The sequence below is a fragment of the Xenopus tropicalis genome, chromosome 7 (assembly GCF_000004195.4).
Source record: "Xenopus tropicalis strain Nigerian chromosome 7, UCB_Xtro_10.0, whole genome shotgun sequence".
Classification (NCBI taxonomy): Eukaryota; Metazoa; Chordata; class Amphibia; order Anura; family Pipidae; genus Xenopus; species Xenopus tropicalis.
In genome coordinates, this window is record NC_030683.2 from 96,855,767 (window position 1) to 96,871,861 (window position 16,095).

Below are 16,095 nucleotides of genomic sequence, written 5' to 3' on the forward strand. Positions count from 1 at the left end.
TCATTAAAAAGCTATTATGAGTTTAGCAAAATAGCTCCACTACATTACAAGAAATGTGATAGCTTGAGGAGAGGGTGATAATTCCATTGGAACGTCCTGTCGCAGTAATGAAAACATACTGCTCGTTAACATATATTAAAAAGAGAGGGGAGGGGGCATATTTTGCCGTAGGCAGGTTTTAGAAGACAATAGCCCTATTTCTTTTTAACAGTTTTGAATAACCTTGGATAACCTTTCTGGTGCACAAGAGGCATTATGTTATCTGGCACAAAGCCTTTTTTTAATGTGATTTGGGAAAACAAAAAACATAGGTATGATACCATATATATAATTGGATATGGTGATTTTAGTGTTCATGAGCGCTTACATTTCACATACACTGGCAGGCTGCCATCTGGAAGTGGTCAAATAAAGTATATAAATCAAATAAATAAAGTGGTCATGTCCACTTGCCAAACAACTGGATCTGCCAGTGTATAAACAGCTTTAGATGTAGAGATCAGTACAATTTCTGCTGTGTAGCTAGCTCATCATTTGCAAATAGGATGTTTATGGGTTATTAGTGACCCTATTAATTCCTACCATTAATGTTTTATTGACAGTCAATGCATTTGTCTGTGTTTTTATTTATTTATTTTTTAGGTATTTATGAGGAAATTTAAACATGTTTTAAAATTATTTGTTATATCCCTCCCGTTTTTACTGCTGCTTGCGTCCTGGAGTAACGCTGGCCAGTAAGGATAGTTACATGGAAATTAAACATTTTGATTGAGAGTACATTAAAGGAGAAGAAAAGGCATTTTGGCATTTTACTGCCAATAAATTCGCCACATTAGTGCCACCTAGAACACTATATTTATTCAACAGAAAGCTTTACAATACCTGAGTAAAGAGCCCTAGAACCTTTCTCGGTTTATCACAGCAGCTGCCATTTTAAGTAGCTTCCTGTTGCAGCTCTAGCCTTGTAGCTCAGATCACACAATCCTAAGGGTGGGGGGAGTGAGTTTTATGAATTCTTATGGGAGGGGGGAGCAGGAGAGGGGAGAAAACTGTGCACACTCTGGCCCCAGGAATGAAGGAGAGGAAGTCAGATACCTGAAGTATGTGTTTACAAAACAGGAGACAAGAAATTCTGTGTTTCTTTTGATAGAGGACTCAGTGCAGCGTTTCTGTGAGTGCTTATGGCTGTATTTACATACAATGTAAATGATAAAGCTTATTTAGTTTTTACCTTCCCTTCTCCTTTAACCTGTGTAATACATGAATGACTTTTACAGAACATGATACTGTTACAAATAATCTGACATCACCTGATGTCTACACAGCTTCATTTACTTTGAAAGCTTCTTCACATTAAATCAGTACCTTTAGCCAAGGCCATTTATACATAAACACTTTTTTTTTTTTACAGCAGGCGAGTAAAAAAAATGTTCTTCTAAAGATGAATCTCCCTTTTTAGGAAACACTGACATTATCACTTTAGATGTGTATTAGAATGACATTTATTGCGTTCAACAAACACAACCTGCCATCCACTTGGCAGCACTGAATTCACAAGGGGCTGGTGGGGGAAGTTCTTACGTTTACCCCCTGCCACTCTCTAACTTTGACGAAGGTTAGGTAGTGGAGGAGGCAGGCAACAACAGATCCTGTATGTACCTGCCCTATATCATACAGTAAAGACATGGCTCTACACCTGGTAGCACATTTCTTATTCAGCCCAAGGTACAGAGTACATCCAGACCCACAGCAGAAGTGCCAGGAGTGTTATCTGCATAACCAGTAAGGGTGTGCTCTTGTACGTATGCCCAAGGTCTTTCTAAATGAGCTCTTAGGACGTGATGTTTAAACTTTTTCTTTTGAACATCATGCTTAGTATGCTTCTCCAAAAAAAAGTACAAGTCTTTACAATGTGTGTACCACAAGAGAGAGAGAGATGGCAGACATCTGAAAGATAAGGAACACTGTCTCCACCTTATTGCTATAAACATTATCTGCAAAGGTCTAACTGCAAACGACTCAGTATGTGGTTAGTGGAACAAGGTAGAATTTGTTTGGAATAAAGGAAAGGAACAGACCTTCCTAGCAACAGTCCCTTTAGAGAAGACAAACTCCAGGGGTGACAGAAATATTATTAAAAACAATCTCGGAACATTGGACATTATGTCATAACAGTAGAAAAATGCACAAACTGTGTCCAACAGATTCAGCCAAGAAGGAAACATTTAAAGGACATGTAAAGTCTATTTCACTGGGAGGTGCCAAAATCTTAGGCAAATAAAGTTTTTCTTTGGGCCAGTGCACCTGTTCCGGCTTGTGCTAACACTCTAAGTGCTGAGCTCACATCTCCTTACTTTAGGATTTTCGTTTCTTTGGTGTTTGCACAGTGTCATTCTTGCCTGTTTTACTCTACCATGCAGGAATGCTTGGGATGCCAGTAAAACGGTAAGTTAAATGCTGGTGCAGTGGTTACTTTTGTTCCACAGGTGTGAATGCCAAAGGAACAAATACCTTAAAGTAAAGAGGAAAACCAGCCTTTGGAAAAATATACCTGACATTTGGGTACCCCCAAGTCAAATAGACTTTGCATGTCCTTTAAAAAGGAAGCAAATAATGTCCCAGTCTTATTTTATGATTATAAGGTGTTGTGGTAGTCTATGGAAAATGCCTCAGCCAAGGTAAGCAATAAGGCATCTCCAAATGTAAATATAAGTATACAATTCAAGAGTAGCTGCTCAAACCAAAATTGTTTGTGCTTTCACTGATACAGTTATGCTTGTATTTTTGTGATAATGCCTATATGATAGCGTGACTTAAAGGAGAACTAAAGAATTAGGTTTAAAATATTGTACATTATGTTTTGAGCTTCTGTAACAGTTCAAGGCAACCACAGCCCTTTAGCAGGGAAGGTCTGCGCCTTCAAAGATGCCCCAGTAGCTTCCTATCTTCTTTCCTGCTGATTCACTGGAAATGTTCTGTGCTGCTGTCACTTACTGAGCTTAGGGACCCACTCACAATATACTGACTATATAGAATATAAATGTTACAATATAAGGCTGATCATTAGTCATTTATTCAGGTTCACGTCACATGGCAGCCCAAAAACCAGTGCATTCTGCATCAGAATTTAATAATCAGCCCTAGAGCATCAGCTTATATTAAAGGCCAACCTGATTTTTTTGCTTTATAATTTGCGATGACCCCCAAGCTTAGCTTCTCAACAGCTGCTCAGAGCCCACTGAGCATGTGAGTGACACCGATACTTAATAAAATCCAAGATGGGAAGTTCCTGTAACAACCGTAAGGCCTGGATCATTACTGTTATATAGATGCTGAAACTTTTGGCTGGTGCCGTAAGTTCAGTATTTCAAATATGGCATTTCTACCCATATTCATTTTATGTGTTTAGTTTTCCTTTAAGACACATATATTTATTATAATTATGATGTAAAAGGCAGAACCATACTAGGGCTATATCCAGAAGGTCGTGAAGCTCTAACTGTTGATAAACTTTTTGGCGGTATTCCTCCATCTGCTGCTTTTTCTGCTTTGCTAAGTCATAATCTTCCTTTTCCACAGCGCAGCGTTTTTCCACCTCATATCGTCCGAGTCGTTCTCCAACCTATTAGAGAAAGGCACAGTTATGTCTTTGTGGAAAGGCAGTAGTTGCTACATGGGAAAGTTGGCAGACGAGCACATTTTTAAATTGATAATAAAATCTCTGTGAAAGCACGTGCCACAAATTGTTGGATAGGAAATTAGCGCAGCCCATAATCTTAAGCAACTAATGACACTATCAGACATTTCCCTCCTAAAGGGACAAAATAGCAAGAAAAGGGATTTGGATCAGATTTCCTTTATATAATTATGTGCCTGAGCTCCTTAATCCTAAAGGGACAATAAATTAATCTTTTTAACAGCACTCAGTTTGATCCATAAAAGTGTATAGGATATAATATGTTCCCTGAAACAACCGTATGCCCTGACATGTAAGCATGCTGAAAAGACTCTTTGTCTGCAGCAATACCTTTTGGAGATCAGCAATGGCTTGTTTTAGTTTCTTGGCATAGTCATAGCGTTCGTGTCGGACGGCCTCTTGTTTTTTTTCATCCAGTTTGCGAATTATTTGAGCCACTTCTGGATCTTGGTACATGTCAAAAGCCAAATCATCAAGAGGAGAAATTGCATCCAGTTTCCTGCTAGCAATGAAAACATATCTACTTAGAAATATAAAACATTTCTCACTTGAGTACAAGGAATAGGAAGTATTATCTGGAATGCTTGAGGCCTGTGGTTTTCCAGATAAGGGATCTTTTTGTAATTTGGACCTGCTAAAACTATTTAAAGATTAAATAAACCCCCCCAAAAAATTTTAGCTACCAATGTAATTTTGGCAGCTTACAATCAAGTACAAAATACTGTTTTATTATTACAGAGAAAAAGAAAATAGTTTTGCAAAAAAATCCAAATTATTTGCTTAAAATTGCCTCTAGGGAAGAAGGCCTTCCCCAAATCCAAAGCTCTCTGGATAATGTTTTTTTTTAAGGAATTCCATACCTGTAGCAGCTTACAATCTTCACAGGTAGGACGGCAGGACTTCTCTAATAAACAAACTTTGAGACACATGTGTATGTGTGTGTATGCACATACATAAACACATACTATACCATAGTGCACCAATACTGAACCTGTCTTAATTTAAAACAAGTCATGTGAATGCTGTGTTTTTTGATCCAGTTATTTTTCACACTTGCACCCAGGCTTTCTGTTACACATTAAAGACTGGAAATTTTGCTTAGGGCATACAGTGACCCCTAGTGGTTTCTCCATCAAAATACATGTTTGAGACTTGTGTTTATAATGCCATACTATACAAACATAGACAAACATTCATTTATTAACACTGGGCAGTAGCCCATAACAATCAAATATTTATTTTCATTGTTCTACCTGGATCTGGCTGAAAAATGCTAATCATCGATTATTTGCTATGGGTTACTGTCCAGTGCCAATTTGCCCAGTAACTATACGTGACTGCCTGACTGACTTTTATTAGCAGAAAAGAGGGATGCAAACCGGTCCTTCAAGAAGTAAAGTTAAATAAATATTAGTCTAGAACTATGGACTAATATGAAATTATTGTTTTAAGATTCCAAAACAACTCTTAAAGGATAACTAAAACAAAAAGGAGTCATAGCAAGAAACAATGTATTCCATGTATTCCATTTACAGAACCTGCCCCGAGGGGTAAAGCAACCCTATTACCCCAGCAGCTACCCAGCTTTAAAGAAGAAGGTGAGCTACAATCACTGGCTAACATTTTATATATTTTATATATTAATATATTTAATTTGTAGATAAAATATAAATGTCTGTTTTGTTGAGAACTAACTAGTGGCTCATAACTTTATGTGTGTGTGGAACTAGTGCTTATTAAAGGGGTTGTTCACTTTTTAATAAACTTTTATAATGATGGAGAAAGTAATATTATAAAACAATTTGCAACTGGTCTTCGTGTGTTTTTTTTAATTGTTTTACTTTTTGTTTAGCAACTCTCCAGTTACCTTAGCAACCAGAGAGTGATTTGAATGAGAGACTGGCCTATGTATAGAAGAGGGCCTGAATAGAAAAATAAGTAACATTACTGGCAAATAGTTATTTGGCTGTTGGGGGCAGTGACCCCCATTGAGTCAGAAGAAGAAGGCAAATAATTAAAAAAAAAACTATACAAAATAAATTATGAAGACCCAAAAAAACTTTACTTAGAACTGACCATTCTATAAAATACTACACGTTAACAGAGAACAACCCCTTTAAAATTTTATCATGGGTATATATTAAAACATTTGTAATGCCAATTGTGAAACAATATACGAACTCATATACTACACTGTTTGGAAATAAAGTAAAACTTTGATTGCAAACATCCCACAAGACCACTGAAGAGAATTAGGGGGAGATTTATCAATGCTCCGATTTACTTTTTTTTCACAATCTGATCTGATTTTTTTTGTGCCCAAATTTCGAATTACAGTTCAAAAACTCAAATTTTTGATATTTATTAAGTGCAAAAACTGGACAAATTCAGCAGCTATAAGCTTGCGAGTTCCTGTAGAAGTCAATGGGAGTTATCCTAGGCAAAGTCAAGTCATATTTTTAATTCAAGATTTTGAGGGTTGTACACTCAAAAATTCAAGTTATTTGAGTTTTTTATTTGAACGAGTTTCCTTATTAAGAAATAAGCAAGCATTCGAAATGTGACTTTATACAAATAAGAAAAACAACCTCAAATTCACAAACTCGAAAATCAATAAATAAGCCCATAAGTGTCTGAAAAACCTTATATATACACACATTATAATTAAAGCCGATTTTATATGCAAGAGGGTAACTAAATTATAAATTCAGGGTTCTACTTCTAACTTTCAAATATCGAAACAGTGTTGAAGAAGATTCAATTGCATTTACAGCTATACACATGGATTTGGTTTTTGAACAGTGTGATAGAGAATACAATCTAATAAAAAAATAATAAATTATCCCGCCCTAAGTCACGCAAAACCCACAGTGGAACAGCAGTACCACCAATGTAAACATATAATATACAAATGCAAAACTGTACCCTGTGTACGATGCATCAAGAGCAGAATCATCAGAGCCGTTTCCTAGGTACTGGTCAATTAGCTTTTCCCTCGATGGCTTGTAAAACAGATGAAACAATATTATAGCATTAAGGAGTCACTGCCATAAAAGAAAGACATATTTAAATGCTAAAAAATAATGAAAGCAAGCAGATGATATGGCTTGATAAAAATTAGAATAGGTCTTAATTTGAGTAACAATATACTGTGCCCTCCATAATGTTTGGGACAAAGACAAATGGTAGAAGCAAGCCTTGGTATCTTATCCCTACACTAATAAAGCAATGCAACACACCTGATAACTCACAAACCCATGTGAAGCCAACTGGCCCAAACATTATGGTGCCCTGAAATGAGGGGGACTGTGTATAAAAAGTGCTGTAATTTCTACATAGTGAACTGAAATGTATGCAGATAACTTGAAGTCTGGAATGTGCACTTTAATCATGTCTGAATTGCTTGATTTAAAATTTTACACTGAGGAGCAGAGGGGTTAATCAAAGAAAAATGTGTCTTTGTCCCAAACATTAAGGAGGGCACTGTATGTAAGATAATTTCAGGAAAAAGCTTACCATAAACCATAAAGTGGTTAAAAAAAACATCTAATAGTATTATTCATGAAAAAGCAATCCTATGATAGGTTTATTCCAGATGCAAAAATACTTACCATATTACTTTCTTCATTAAAGTCTACCGGATCACCAATTATATTAATAGCTATTAGAGCAACCTGCAGAAAAAGCAAACTCTGTGTTACAGTGTGCAATGGTGCTGGCCCCCCTGTACCCACCCAGAGATACCAATCTATCTTTCTATTAATGTAGTTTAAAGATAATGTCTACATAATGTATAAGGTTAGGCTGGCAGCAGGCTAAGCTTCAAATATAAAAGGAAAGTGCAACTCTAATAAAATAAGTTCTTTTAATATAAATAAAAATACATAAATACATAAAAAAACAATACACATCATTTATGTGAACAGTCAGATATGCCACATAGGAAACAGAAAATGCATCTGTAAAATACTACTTAATTTAACAAATTAGATCCCATTAGCTTGTTCACGTGCATGACTTTCCAAACAGCCAAGTGGGAAATGCTATTTGTAGCAAACAGGCTACAATAAGATACAAAAGGCAGCAATAGGCAACTATGCATGCATCCTGTACTTATGCAAGAAAAAAAAACCTCTGAAACAAGCAAGCTTTTATATAATTTTTATTGTAAAGGCTGGTTCCTTAGATATTATTCCTTACTGATCTTGTGTGTGCCTTATATGGGAGTGCTGTAACAAGGCCATAATGATTTACAGCTTCAGTTGCAGATATGATGGCAAATTATCTATTTGGTGATGAGATTTATGAATGAACCACTGGGATTTAAAAATGTAATACCTATGTATACCGTGCACGCGCAAGCCCCAACCTATGTATGCGATTTCTGTGCATAGAAATTAAGATGATAGTGCTTCCTTACAAAGCACCTGGTCTGGTGCATTTTTTTTTTTTTACAACAATGGAGCAATTGCCTGGGAAAAAAACTGATTTAATTAGCCCTTCCCTGTTACATTCCTGTTACAAAGGTATAGGATGGTCAAACCATGGTTTTGCAGAGGCAGTAGCAGCAGAGGTAGTAAGATGCTCTTTTTTAGGGTACTATAAAGATCTGCAGATGTTAACTTAAGGTGGCCATACACACTAAGATGCTCTCTTGGCGAGGTCGCCAAGCGAGCGAATCTTATCCCAATATCCCCATCTACGGGTGGGCGATATTGGGCTAATTTGGTTGTTTGGCCCTGTGGCCAAATGATCGCATTAGGACAACGGGTATTAGTGTCCATCGGTTCGGGGACCGCATCAACGAGCCGATGTGGTCCCCGATTCGACTAAATTTTTAAACCTGCCCGAATGAGATCTGGGCGATTTCAGGCCAGATTCCGGTTGGGCAGGCCTGTCGTTAGTGCCCATACACGGTCTAAGGCAGGGGTGGGCAAACTACGGCCCGCGGGCCACATCCGGCCCATCAGCCCTTTCAATCCGGCCCGCCGTCTTCGGCCCCCTTAAAAGAATGACGGGCCCTGATTGGTTGTGCCCCGTGCGTGCGCACAGCGTCAGCACGCACGGGGCGCAACCATATAAAAGAATGCACTGGGGAGCCGGGGAACAGAAAGATGGGACGGAGGAAGCAGCGGGTCGCTGGGGGGGAGCTGAGAGGCCCCATAATTTTTGATGGCAGCCCCGGGCGTAACGCTGTCCCGGCCCGGTCCGGCCCGTCTGTTAGTTAATGTGGCCCCTGAGCCAAAAAGTTTGCCCACCCCTGGTCTAAGGGGACCGATATCGGCAGCTAGAATCAGCCCATGTATGGCCATCTTAAGGGCTGATTAATAATATCAGCCAATGAGACTGTGGGTATGGCATCCAGTCATGGAGACAAACTTTAAGAAGGCCATTAGACACCTGTCCATTCTGCGATGGCTAGAAAGTGTCACTGGGAGAAAGGAAGGACACTTACCTGGTTATACAGATTGTATCTGTTTGAATAATTCTTGTGAAAAATCAGCTTAAGGTACTGCCCAACTGCTTCAACATACACAGACTTTAATTCTCTTGCTTTGTAGCCTGTTTTCTCATTATCAGATAATGATACATAACTGAAAAGTAAAGAGTAAAGGTACCTTAAATAATTGCCACATATAAATTAGGTCACAGAGTAAGGATTTAGATTAATTATATTTCATCGTAAATGCCCACTATGCTATATATTAAAGGAGAACTAAAGCTTAATTAAAGAATTAGGGTAGAAATGTTATACACTGTATTTTAGGCTTCTGTACCAGCCCAAGGCCCCCAACAGTCATTTAGCAGGGAAGATCTGTGCCTCCAAAGATGCCCCAGTAACTTCCCAACTTCTTCATTACTGATTCCCTTCACGTGCTCTGTGCTGCTGCCAATTACTGAGCTTAGGGACCCACTCACAATATACTGTATATACAAAATACAGTAATAACTAGTAATTTATTCAGATTAATATTACATGGTACAGGTAGGGGATCCATTATCTGGAAACCCATTATCCAGAAAGCTCTGAATTACGGAAAGGTCATATCCCATAATTTTAATTAAATAATTCAACATTTTTTTAAAACATAGTTCCTTTTTCAATGTATTAAAAAAACAGTACCTTGTACTTGATCCTTACTAAGATAAAATGAATCCTTATTGGAGGCAAAAAAATCCCATTGGGTTAATTTAGCACTTAAATGATTTTTGAGTAGACTTACTGCATGACGACCCAAATTATGGAAAGACCCCTTATCTGGAAATGCCCCACCCCGGTCCTGGATAACAGGTCCCAAACCTGTAGCTCTGAAACCAGCGAAGTTAACATCAGAATTGAATAATCAGCCCTGTAGCATCAGCTTTTATAACAGGCCAACCTCTTTTTCTGCTTGATAATTTGTGATGACCCCTAAGATTCTCAACAGCTGCCCAGAGCACAATGAGCATGTGAGTGTAGCAGACACTTTCCAAGATGGGGAGCTCTTGTGACAACTGTAAAGACATGAATTATTGCTGCTATTGAGATGCTGAAACTTTAGGCTGGTGCAGTAAATTCAGTATACAAAATATGGCATTTTTATTCATATTTACTTTTAGGGAGAATTTGTTTGTTGGATGTCCTCACATTGACAGATCTTATACTATAAGTTAAATATAGTTGCAGATATCTAAAAATTATGCAACCGATATTAAATCTTCAATATTAATCTGATTTGTAAACTACATGAAAAATTTGCCTCAGACATAGCTCAACAGTCGGGAATTCAACCGTCATTTGTTTCTCAGAAACACCTCAACCGCTGAATACATATACATGAAAACCAACTTGCTGCCTTTATCTGATCAGATTTTACATTTAAGCCATAAAGCATCAGATTTAGCATAAGCCCCACAAAGCTTATGGCTTTTTTGGCACCTTGTTAATGCACCTATAGGTAACGGTACATTCAAAGTTTTCTCTTTGGGCAAAAAAAATGCTTATACTTATAGCAGAGTATGGAAAATGCAGCTTGTGCCATTAGCCTTAGGCTTAATGCCATCTAAAAACGCAACTAAAGCCTTAATAAACAGCACCTCTGTTTTTGTAATCAAAAGGTGCAGTATATATTTTCAAACATGAAACAAATATACATAATAAAATAAATATATCATACCCCAATCTCCGGAACCTTTCCGACTGATAGGGAACAAAGTAATCTGGCAAGCTTTCAGAAATGTAAAATTCAATTTTGGAAGAAATCATGTACTGGTGAGCCAGGAGCTGCAACTTTCGAATACGGCATCTTTCTACCATCTGAATAATGATTTCTTGAGGATACTGGCAAAATCTGTTGAGAAATTGGTTACAAATATTCAACTGTTTATTATGAGTACAGCCAAGTACTTTTACCTAAAAATAATGTGAAATACTTAATAAAGTTATATAGTTTTGGAAACAAAATATTTACTTCACACATGTTTGTATGGGGGAACCTATTTTCTGGTAATCACATGATTACCTGTTTCCTTTATGAAAAATAAAATAGAAGGCCTATTTTGCTTTATGGAAGGGATATTAAAAAAGCTTTCAGTATCAGGGCAATTGTGCCACTAGACAAAGCATGATAAATATCTTTATCTGACTGGCTTATAAACATTTACACACTGCTCCATAGAAAGCCTATTCCTTGATTAGCAATGAAAATGAAAGAGATAAGGAGGTTAAAAACAGCATTATGTCCATGGCCCATGGAGAGATTAGTCGCCCACAGTTAAATCTCAGGTACCATAGGATACTAAACTCCCCAAAATGCCTTTCCACCAGGGAAAATTGCTGGTGGGAAGGCATACACTACACGTCTACTCCTGCCGGAAATGTTGTGAAACTTGGAAAACAAAGCAATGCTTATGGCTTTCCACTGGCAATTCACTTTATTGCCAGTGGGAAGGCATTTTAGTCGCCTGTGGTAGCCAATATTTAACTGCAGGTGACTAATCTTCCTATGGTCTTTGACAGACAAGATTAGTTGCAAGGCAACATTGGGCGAAGCCAAAGTGGTGCATGTTTTCCCACCGGCAATAATGTAAATCACTGGTTGTAAAATATTTGTATTGCTTTAGGCATTTGAAGGAGGTCACTTGTGATAAAGAAGTTTTGTCGTAGGCGACTTATCTCCGTCATCTCCCTTAAGCTAACATCAGACAACATTTTCAACGCCGCCAGAATACCACTAATAATGCTGATGCCAATTGGGTCACTCTAGGCAGGTCCTGTCACTTTGCAAAGAGGGATTTCTGCCTAAAACTGCTGATCTGTTTAATAATCAAGTCAGGGTAGGACATTCCTGACAGGTCTTCTTAGGCCTGTTATGATCTGATGATTGGGCCAGCAAAACATTATCTGTCCCAGCATCTATCCCCCATATTCAGTATACATCCACAAATTTTTCTGTTTACATTTATTTTATGTGGAGGCAATGTACACAAATGCTTCGTACATATAAATTATATAAAGACTTAAAGAAATACGAACTGCTAATGTAATACAAAAGAACACTAATAAAGTGTTAAAGTGTTGTGTAAAATTACACTATATCATTATAAAAGGGAAATTATGTGATAGCATTATCCCTTCAATTATAGTTTTATAATAAAAAGGTTTAAGTGTTACCTTATAAGACAGAATATGCATGTCTGAAAGTAAGTAGTTCTGTTAATATTGCTCGTCCCCAACACTACACAACAACTGAAATGGGGTTCAATTATTAACACGCATGCTCTGATCTTTTCTATAGGTTATTATGTTACAACACGTGACTGAAGCAAGATGTAGAATTCTCTAGATGTGACTCAGTCATTTGAGCAAGTCAGAAATGACGGACATTAGCTTGGGCGAGATACCCATGAGTCATGTACTTGGGCAGGCTATTTAACATCATATCTAACAGTTCCATTAAGGTCCATGATTAGTTGCGTGGCTTAGTATAAGCAAAAGCAGTTTGTCCTTACTAGGCACCCACAGTCGTGGGGTCTTCTGTAGTGTTGTTACCATACGTTTTTCCAAAAATCTGTATAAATGAGATTTACAGAATAAGGGGATCACATCTCTCCCTGGTCACTAAAAAAATCTGCATATTGTGATTAAGCAAAAAGAGAACCAATACCCCTATGAGCACCACTAGGTGCCAATTTAACTATGCATATGACAGCTATATATTTGACAAAATATGTTGCTAGCAGTTAGTCCTCCTGAAATATATTAAGACAAATATGACCTTAAAGCAGCTTTTCTAAATGAGGGGCATTCACTACAGAAATAGGAGCCATTTTCTAGATAAATCTGATCATATGTTTTTGTGGGGGAGCAAGGTCATCCAGTCAAACAAAGGCACCACCTTTTGACCAAAGGCATTTTGATGACACTTTTGATGAGGCTGATCATTAATCAGTTCTGTTTTCAGTGTGGTGCTGCCCTAACAAGTATAAAAAGATTCTCAATGTATCCGACTATAACGTGATGTTCGCCTCAGTTTCAGTAGCAGTGTACAATATGAAAACAGATATAGGAGTCTAAGCAAAAGTTAGGGCTATAATAATAATTTACACATTTATACTGAGTGCAACAAAACTATGAATGGCGATACCAAGACTTCTTCTGTCTTTACAGATTTCCATTCATTTTCACAGAATAATTGTTGATACTGGGGAGCACTTACAAATATGCAAATAATAAAGTAAAGTGACTATATTTCTGGCAGCTACAAATAAGTTACTGCAAAAATTCATGAATGTACCTTGGGGATCTCCAGCCACTGACAGTGGGAGCATGGACCATCAACTCTTTGGCACTAAATCCATCTTCATGCCCAGATGAACTTACTACAACAAATCCAAGCTTGTGTGGCATTGTACAGGCCTATGGGTATTAAAATGACAATGTTATTCAAAGCAACGTATTTAAACCATCTCTGGCTAGAAATAGTATATATTAGATTAGGCTAGGGCTAGTCTTTTTTTTTTACTAATCCTATCTGTATAAACTGAACACTTTTCTTGTTGTGACAACTGACGAATGGAAGCCAATTTTCCTATGGGCTAAACTAGTAATAGCTGTGTGGCACAAATAGCTTCAATTGTTTTTTGAGTGTCAAACTGAACAATGATTTATTAACCTAGCATTCTGTCCCACCACTTTTATCCTGCTACAAACTAAGCCACACTTGACTGATATAGTTAAAGGATAAGTAAGCCTTTTATTATAAAATAACTCTAAACAGCCCTCAGAATAACATACCTTTCTACCTGCATACAGATTTATTTTGTTACAAACAGCTGAACTGCAGCTTTTTACCGACTTCCTTGTCTAGGTCCGACCCCTAGACAAAGGTCCGACCCCTTTTCCTTTCTGAGCACTCAATCTCTCCTGACTATGAAGACCTCAAAGAGGTGCCTACTGAGCATGCTCACTGCCTCTACTCCAATAAAATCAATTCAGCATGTGCAGCAGGCACCTTTTTGAGGTCATCATAGTCAGATAGAGAAGGAGTGCTCAGAAAGCAACAAGGGCTAAGCTTCATGCTGGACAAGGAAGTAAGTAAAAGAGCTATAGTTGAACTGGCTGTAATATATAGACAAAATAAAAGTATGTTATTCTGGGGGTGTACAGAGTAATTTTAGAGATCTAAAAAATAAGTTTACTTATTCTTTAAGCCTGACAATGTCACAGCATAGTGACAAACTCCATTGGTTCTGATGGTGCCACTACCAGCTGCACACAGAGATGAACAGCCTTATGTCATCCAGCAAACTGGTAAAGTAATCCATTACATATTAAATGTGAGTTTTTGCATACTTGTGCTGTTTTGAATGAGAGAAGAGGCCATAAAAATGAGCAATCGTATGCCAGGAATTGGTTTTCAAAATCCACTATACCAAAGATCTTAACATTTAGGCAGATTTTTTATACAGAGCCAATTATAGGAGATTAACATTATGGAATTATGAATTATTAATATTATATAATTGCAAATGTAACATTATGTGTTATGGAATAACATAATAGTGGAAACAACAAATTAGTGCAAAATAACAACAATGCAACAGTTCATCTACCAGTGCAACCATTAGTAACTTTAAAAAAAAATAATAATAATTTAACCACGAATTGACCCTGTCTGTGGGGGGGGGGGGGGTTCTGGTTCTGCTGCTTTTGGTGGCAAAAAAAAAACTAGAAACCTTGAATACATTATGCTCTATTATGGATATTAAAAGTCAACAGAAAGACCAAATAAAATCAAGGGTTGACTTCTAAAATCCAATTTTATTGGGAATCCCCTATTTCAGTGAATTAAGTGACATCATTAAACACCATTTATACAGGTAATAATTTACCCCCCACTGTAAAATATGAGGGTATTAAAAGTCACCAAGGCATTTCAAAAAACATATAAAAGGAATAAGGTCATGGAATTCAAAATAATTTCTAAAAGTACACAACTTTTGGACAGTCATGTGATGCTGATGACTTCACTGAGCACTGATTATAAGTGATGACATCACTGAGCTCCATTTATAAGGCTATATTTACAGAATGTTCAAGGATCCTGAGTATTATAAGGGGGGAGATGTGAAAAACCAATACTTTTGCTGAAATTATTACATAACTGCCAGGCACCATCATGGTCAATGTAATTTCACTGCAGATGCTGGAAGAACAAACATTCTTTATTGAATGTAAGAAGTTTCTCCAATCTTATTCTCACATAACAATAAAGGTGATGAGTTGAACTAAGGGAACAGATTAATGGCAATACCGGGCAGCCCTGTGTGGAACTGGGGTGGCCAGTAGCCAAGCAAAGATACATACGTGTTAGCGCATTAAAAGTGATGTGCAGCTAACACACCCTGTTATCCTAATGCTGCCCATGGAACACACTGGGATATTAAACCAGTTAATTATCTGTAGAGAAGGCAAGTCAGCCCCTCTGCCCAAGTCACTTACCGGGCTCTAAACCCTTTGACGCAATGAGACAGGAAAGCGGCGAATGCTGGGAACTCCTTTAGGTCAGCGCAATAATCCCCCCAGGCTCAAGCACAGTTACTCACAGCAGAACAACTTCACCGGTTCTATTCCAGGGCGAGCTTCCTGTCACCACACAACGCCTGAGTTTTTTACTGATGCCCAAAATATCAGCATCCGAGTCCCAGAGGCGCTGTACAATTCCAGCCCCTGTTCCCCTGATCCTTCTCTCCCATTTTCATCTCCATAACCACCGCTTGACAACAACCTAAGCACAGCGCAAGCGCGAAATGACGAACGCAAAGACTTCTGGGATATGGAGTTCGCCGAGGTTCTAGGTTCTGCAGCAGAATGTGGCGAGTGCGCATGCGTTGTCTTCTTAGCGATAAGAATAACA

The 16,095-nt window shown here is 37.8% G+C and overlaps 1 protein-coding gene across 4 annotated transcripts in view; it reads right to left on the bottom strand.

The window, feature by feature from the left end:
• cep104 (centrosomal protein 104kDa) overlaps nt 1-15,872 on the bottom strand; it is a 67,845-nt gene extending 51,973 nt beyond the window's left edge. For 2 of the 4 annotated variants that reach the window (XM_018095996.2, XM_012967336.3), the window contains exons 1-8: nt 15,681-15,769; nt 13,474-13,595; nt 10,855-11,028; nt 9,153-9,291; nt 7,309-7,371; nt 6,623-6,699; nt 4,028-4,196; nt 3,467-3,622 (exon numbers count right to left, since the gene is read on the bottom strand). In XM_018095996.2, the coding sequence (XP_017951485.2) occupies nt 3,467-3,622; nt 4,028-4,196; nt 6,623-6,699; nt 7,309-7,371; nt 9,153-9,291; nt 10,855-11,028; nt 13,474-13,586 (891 nt within the window). In that variant the 5' untranslated portion in view covers nt 13,587-13,595; nt 15,681-15,769. The other 2 variants (XM_018095994.2, XM_018095997.2) reach the window with 2 other exon arrangements.
• Nucleotides 15,873-16,095: the final 223 nt, after the last annotated feature.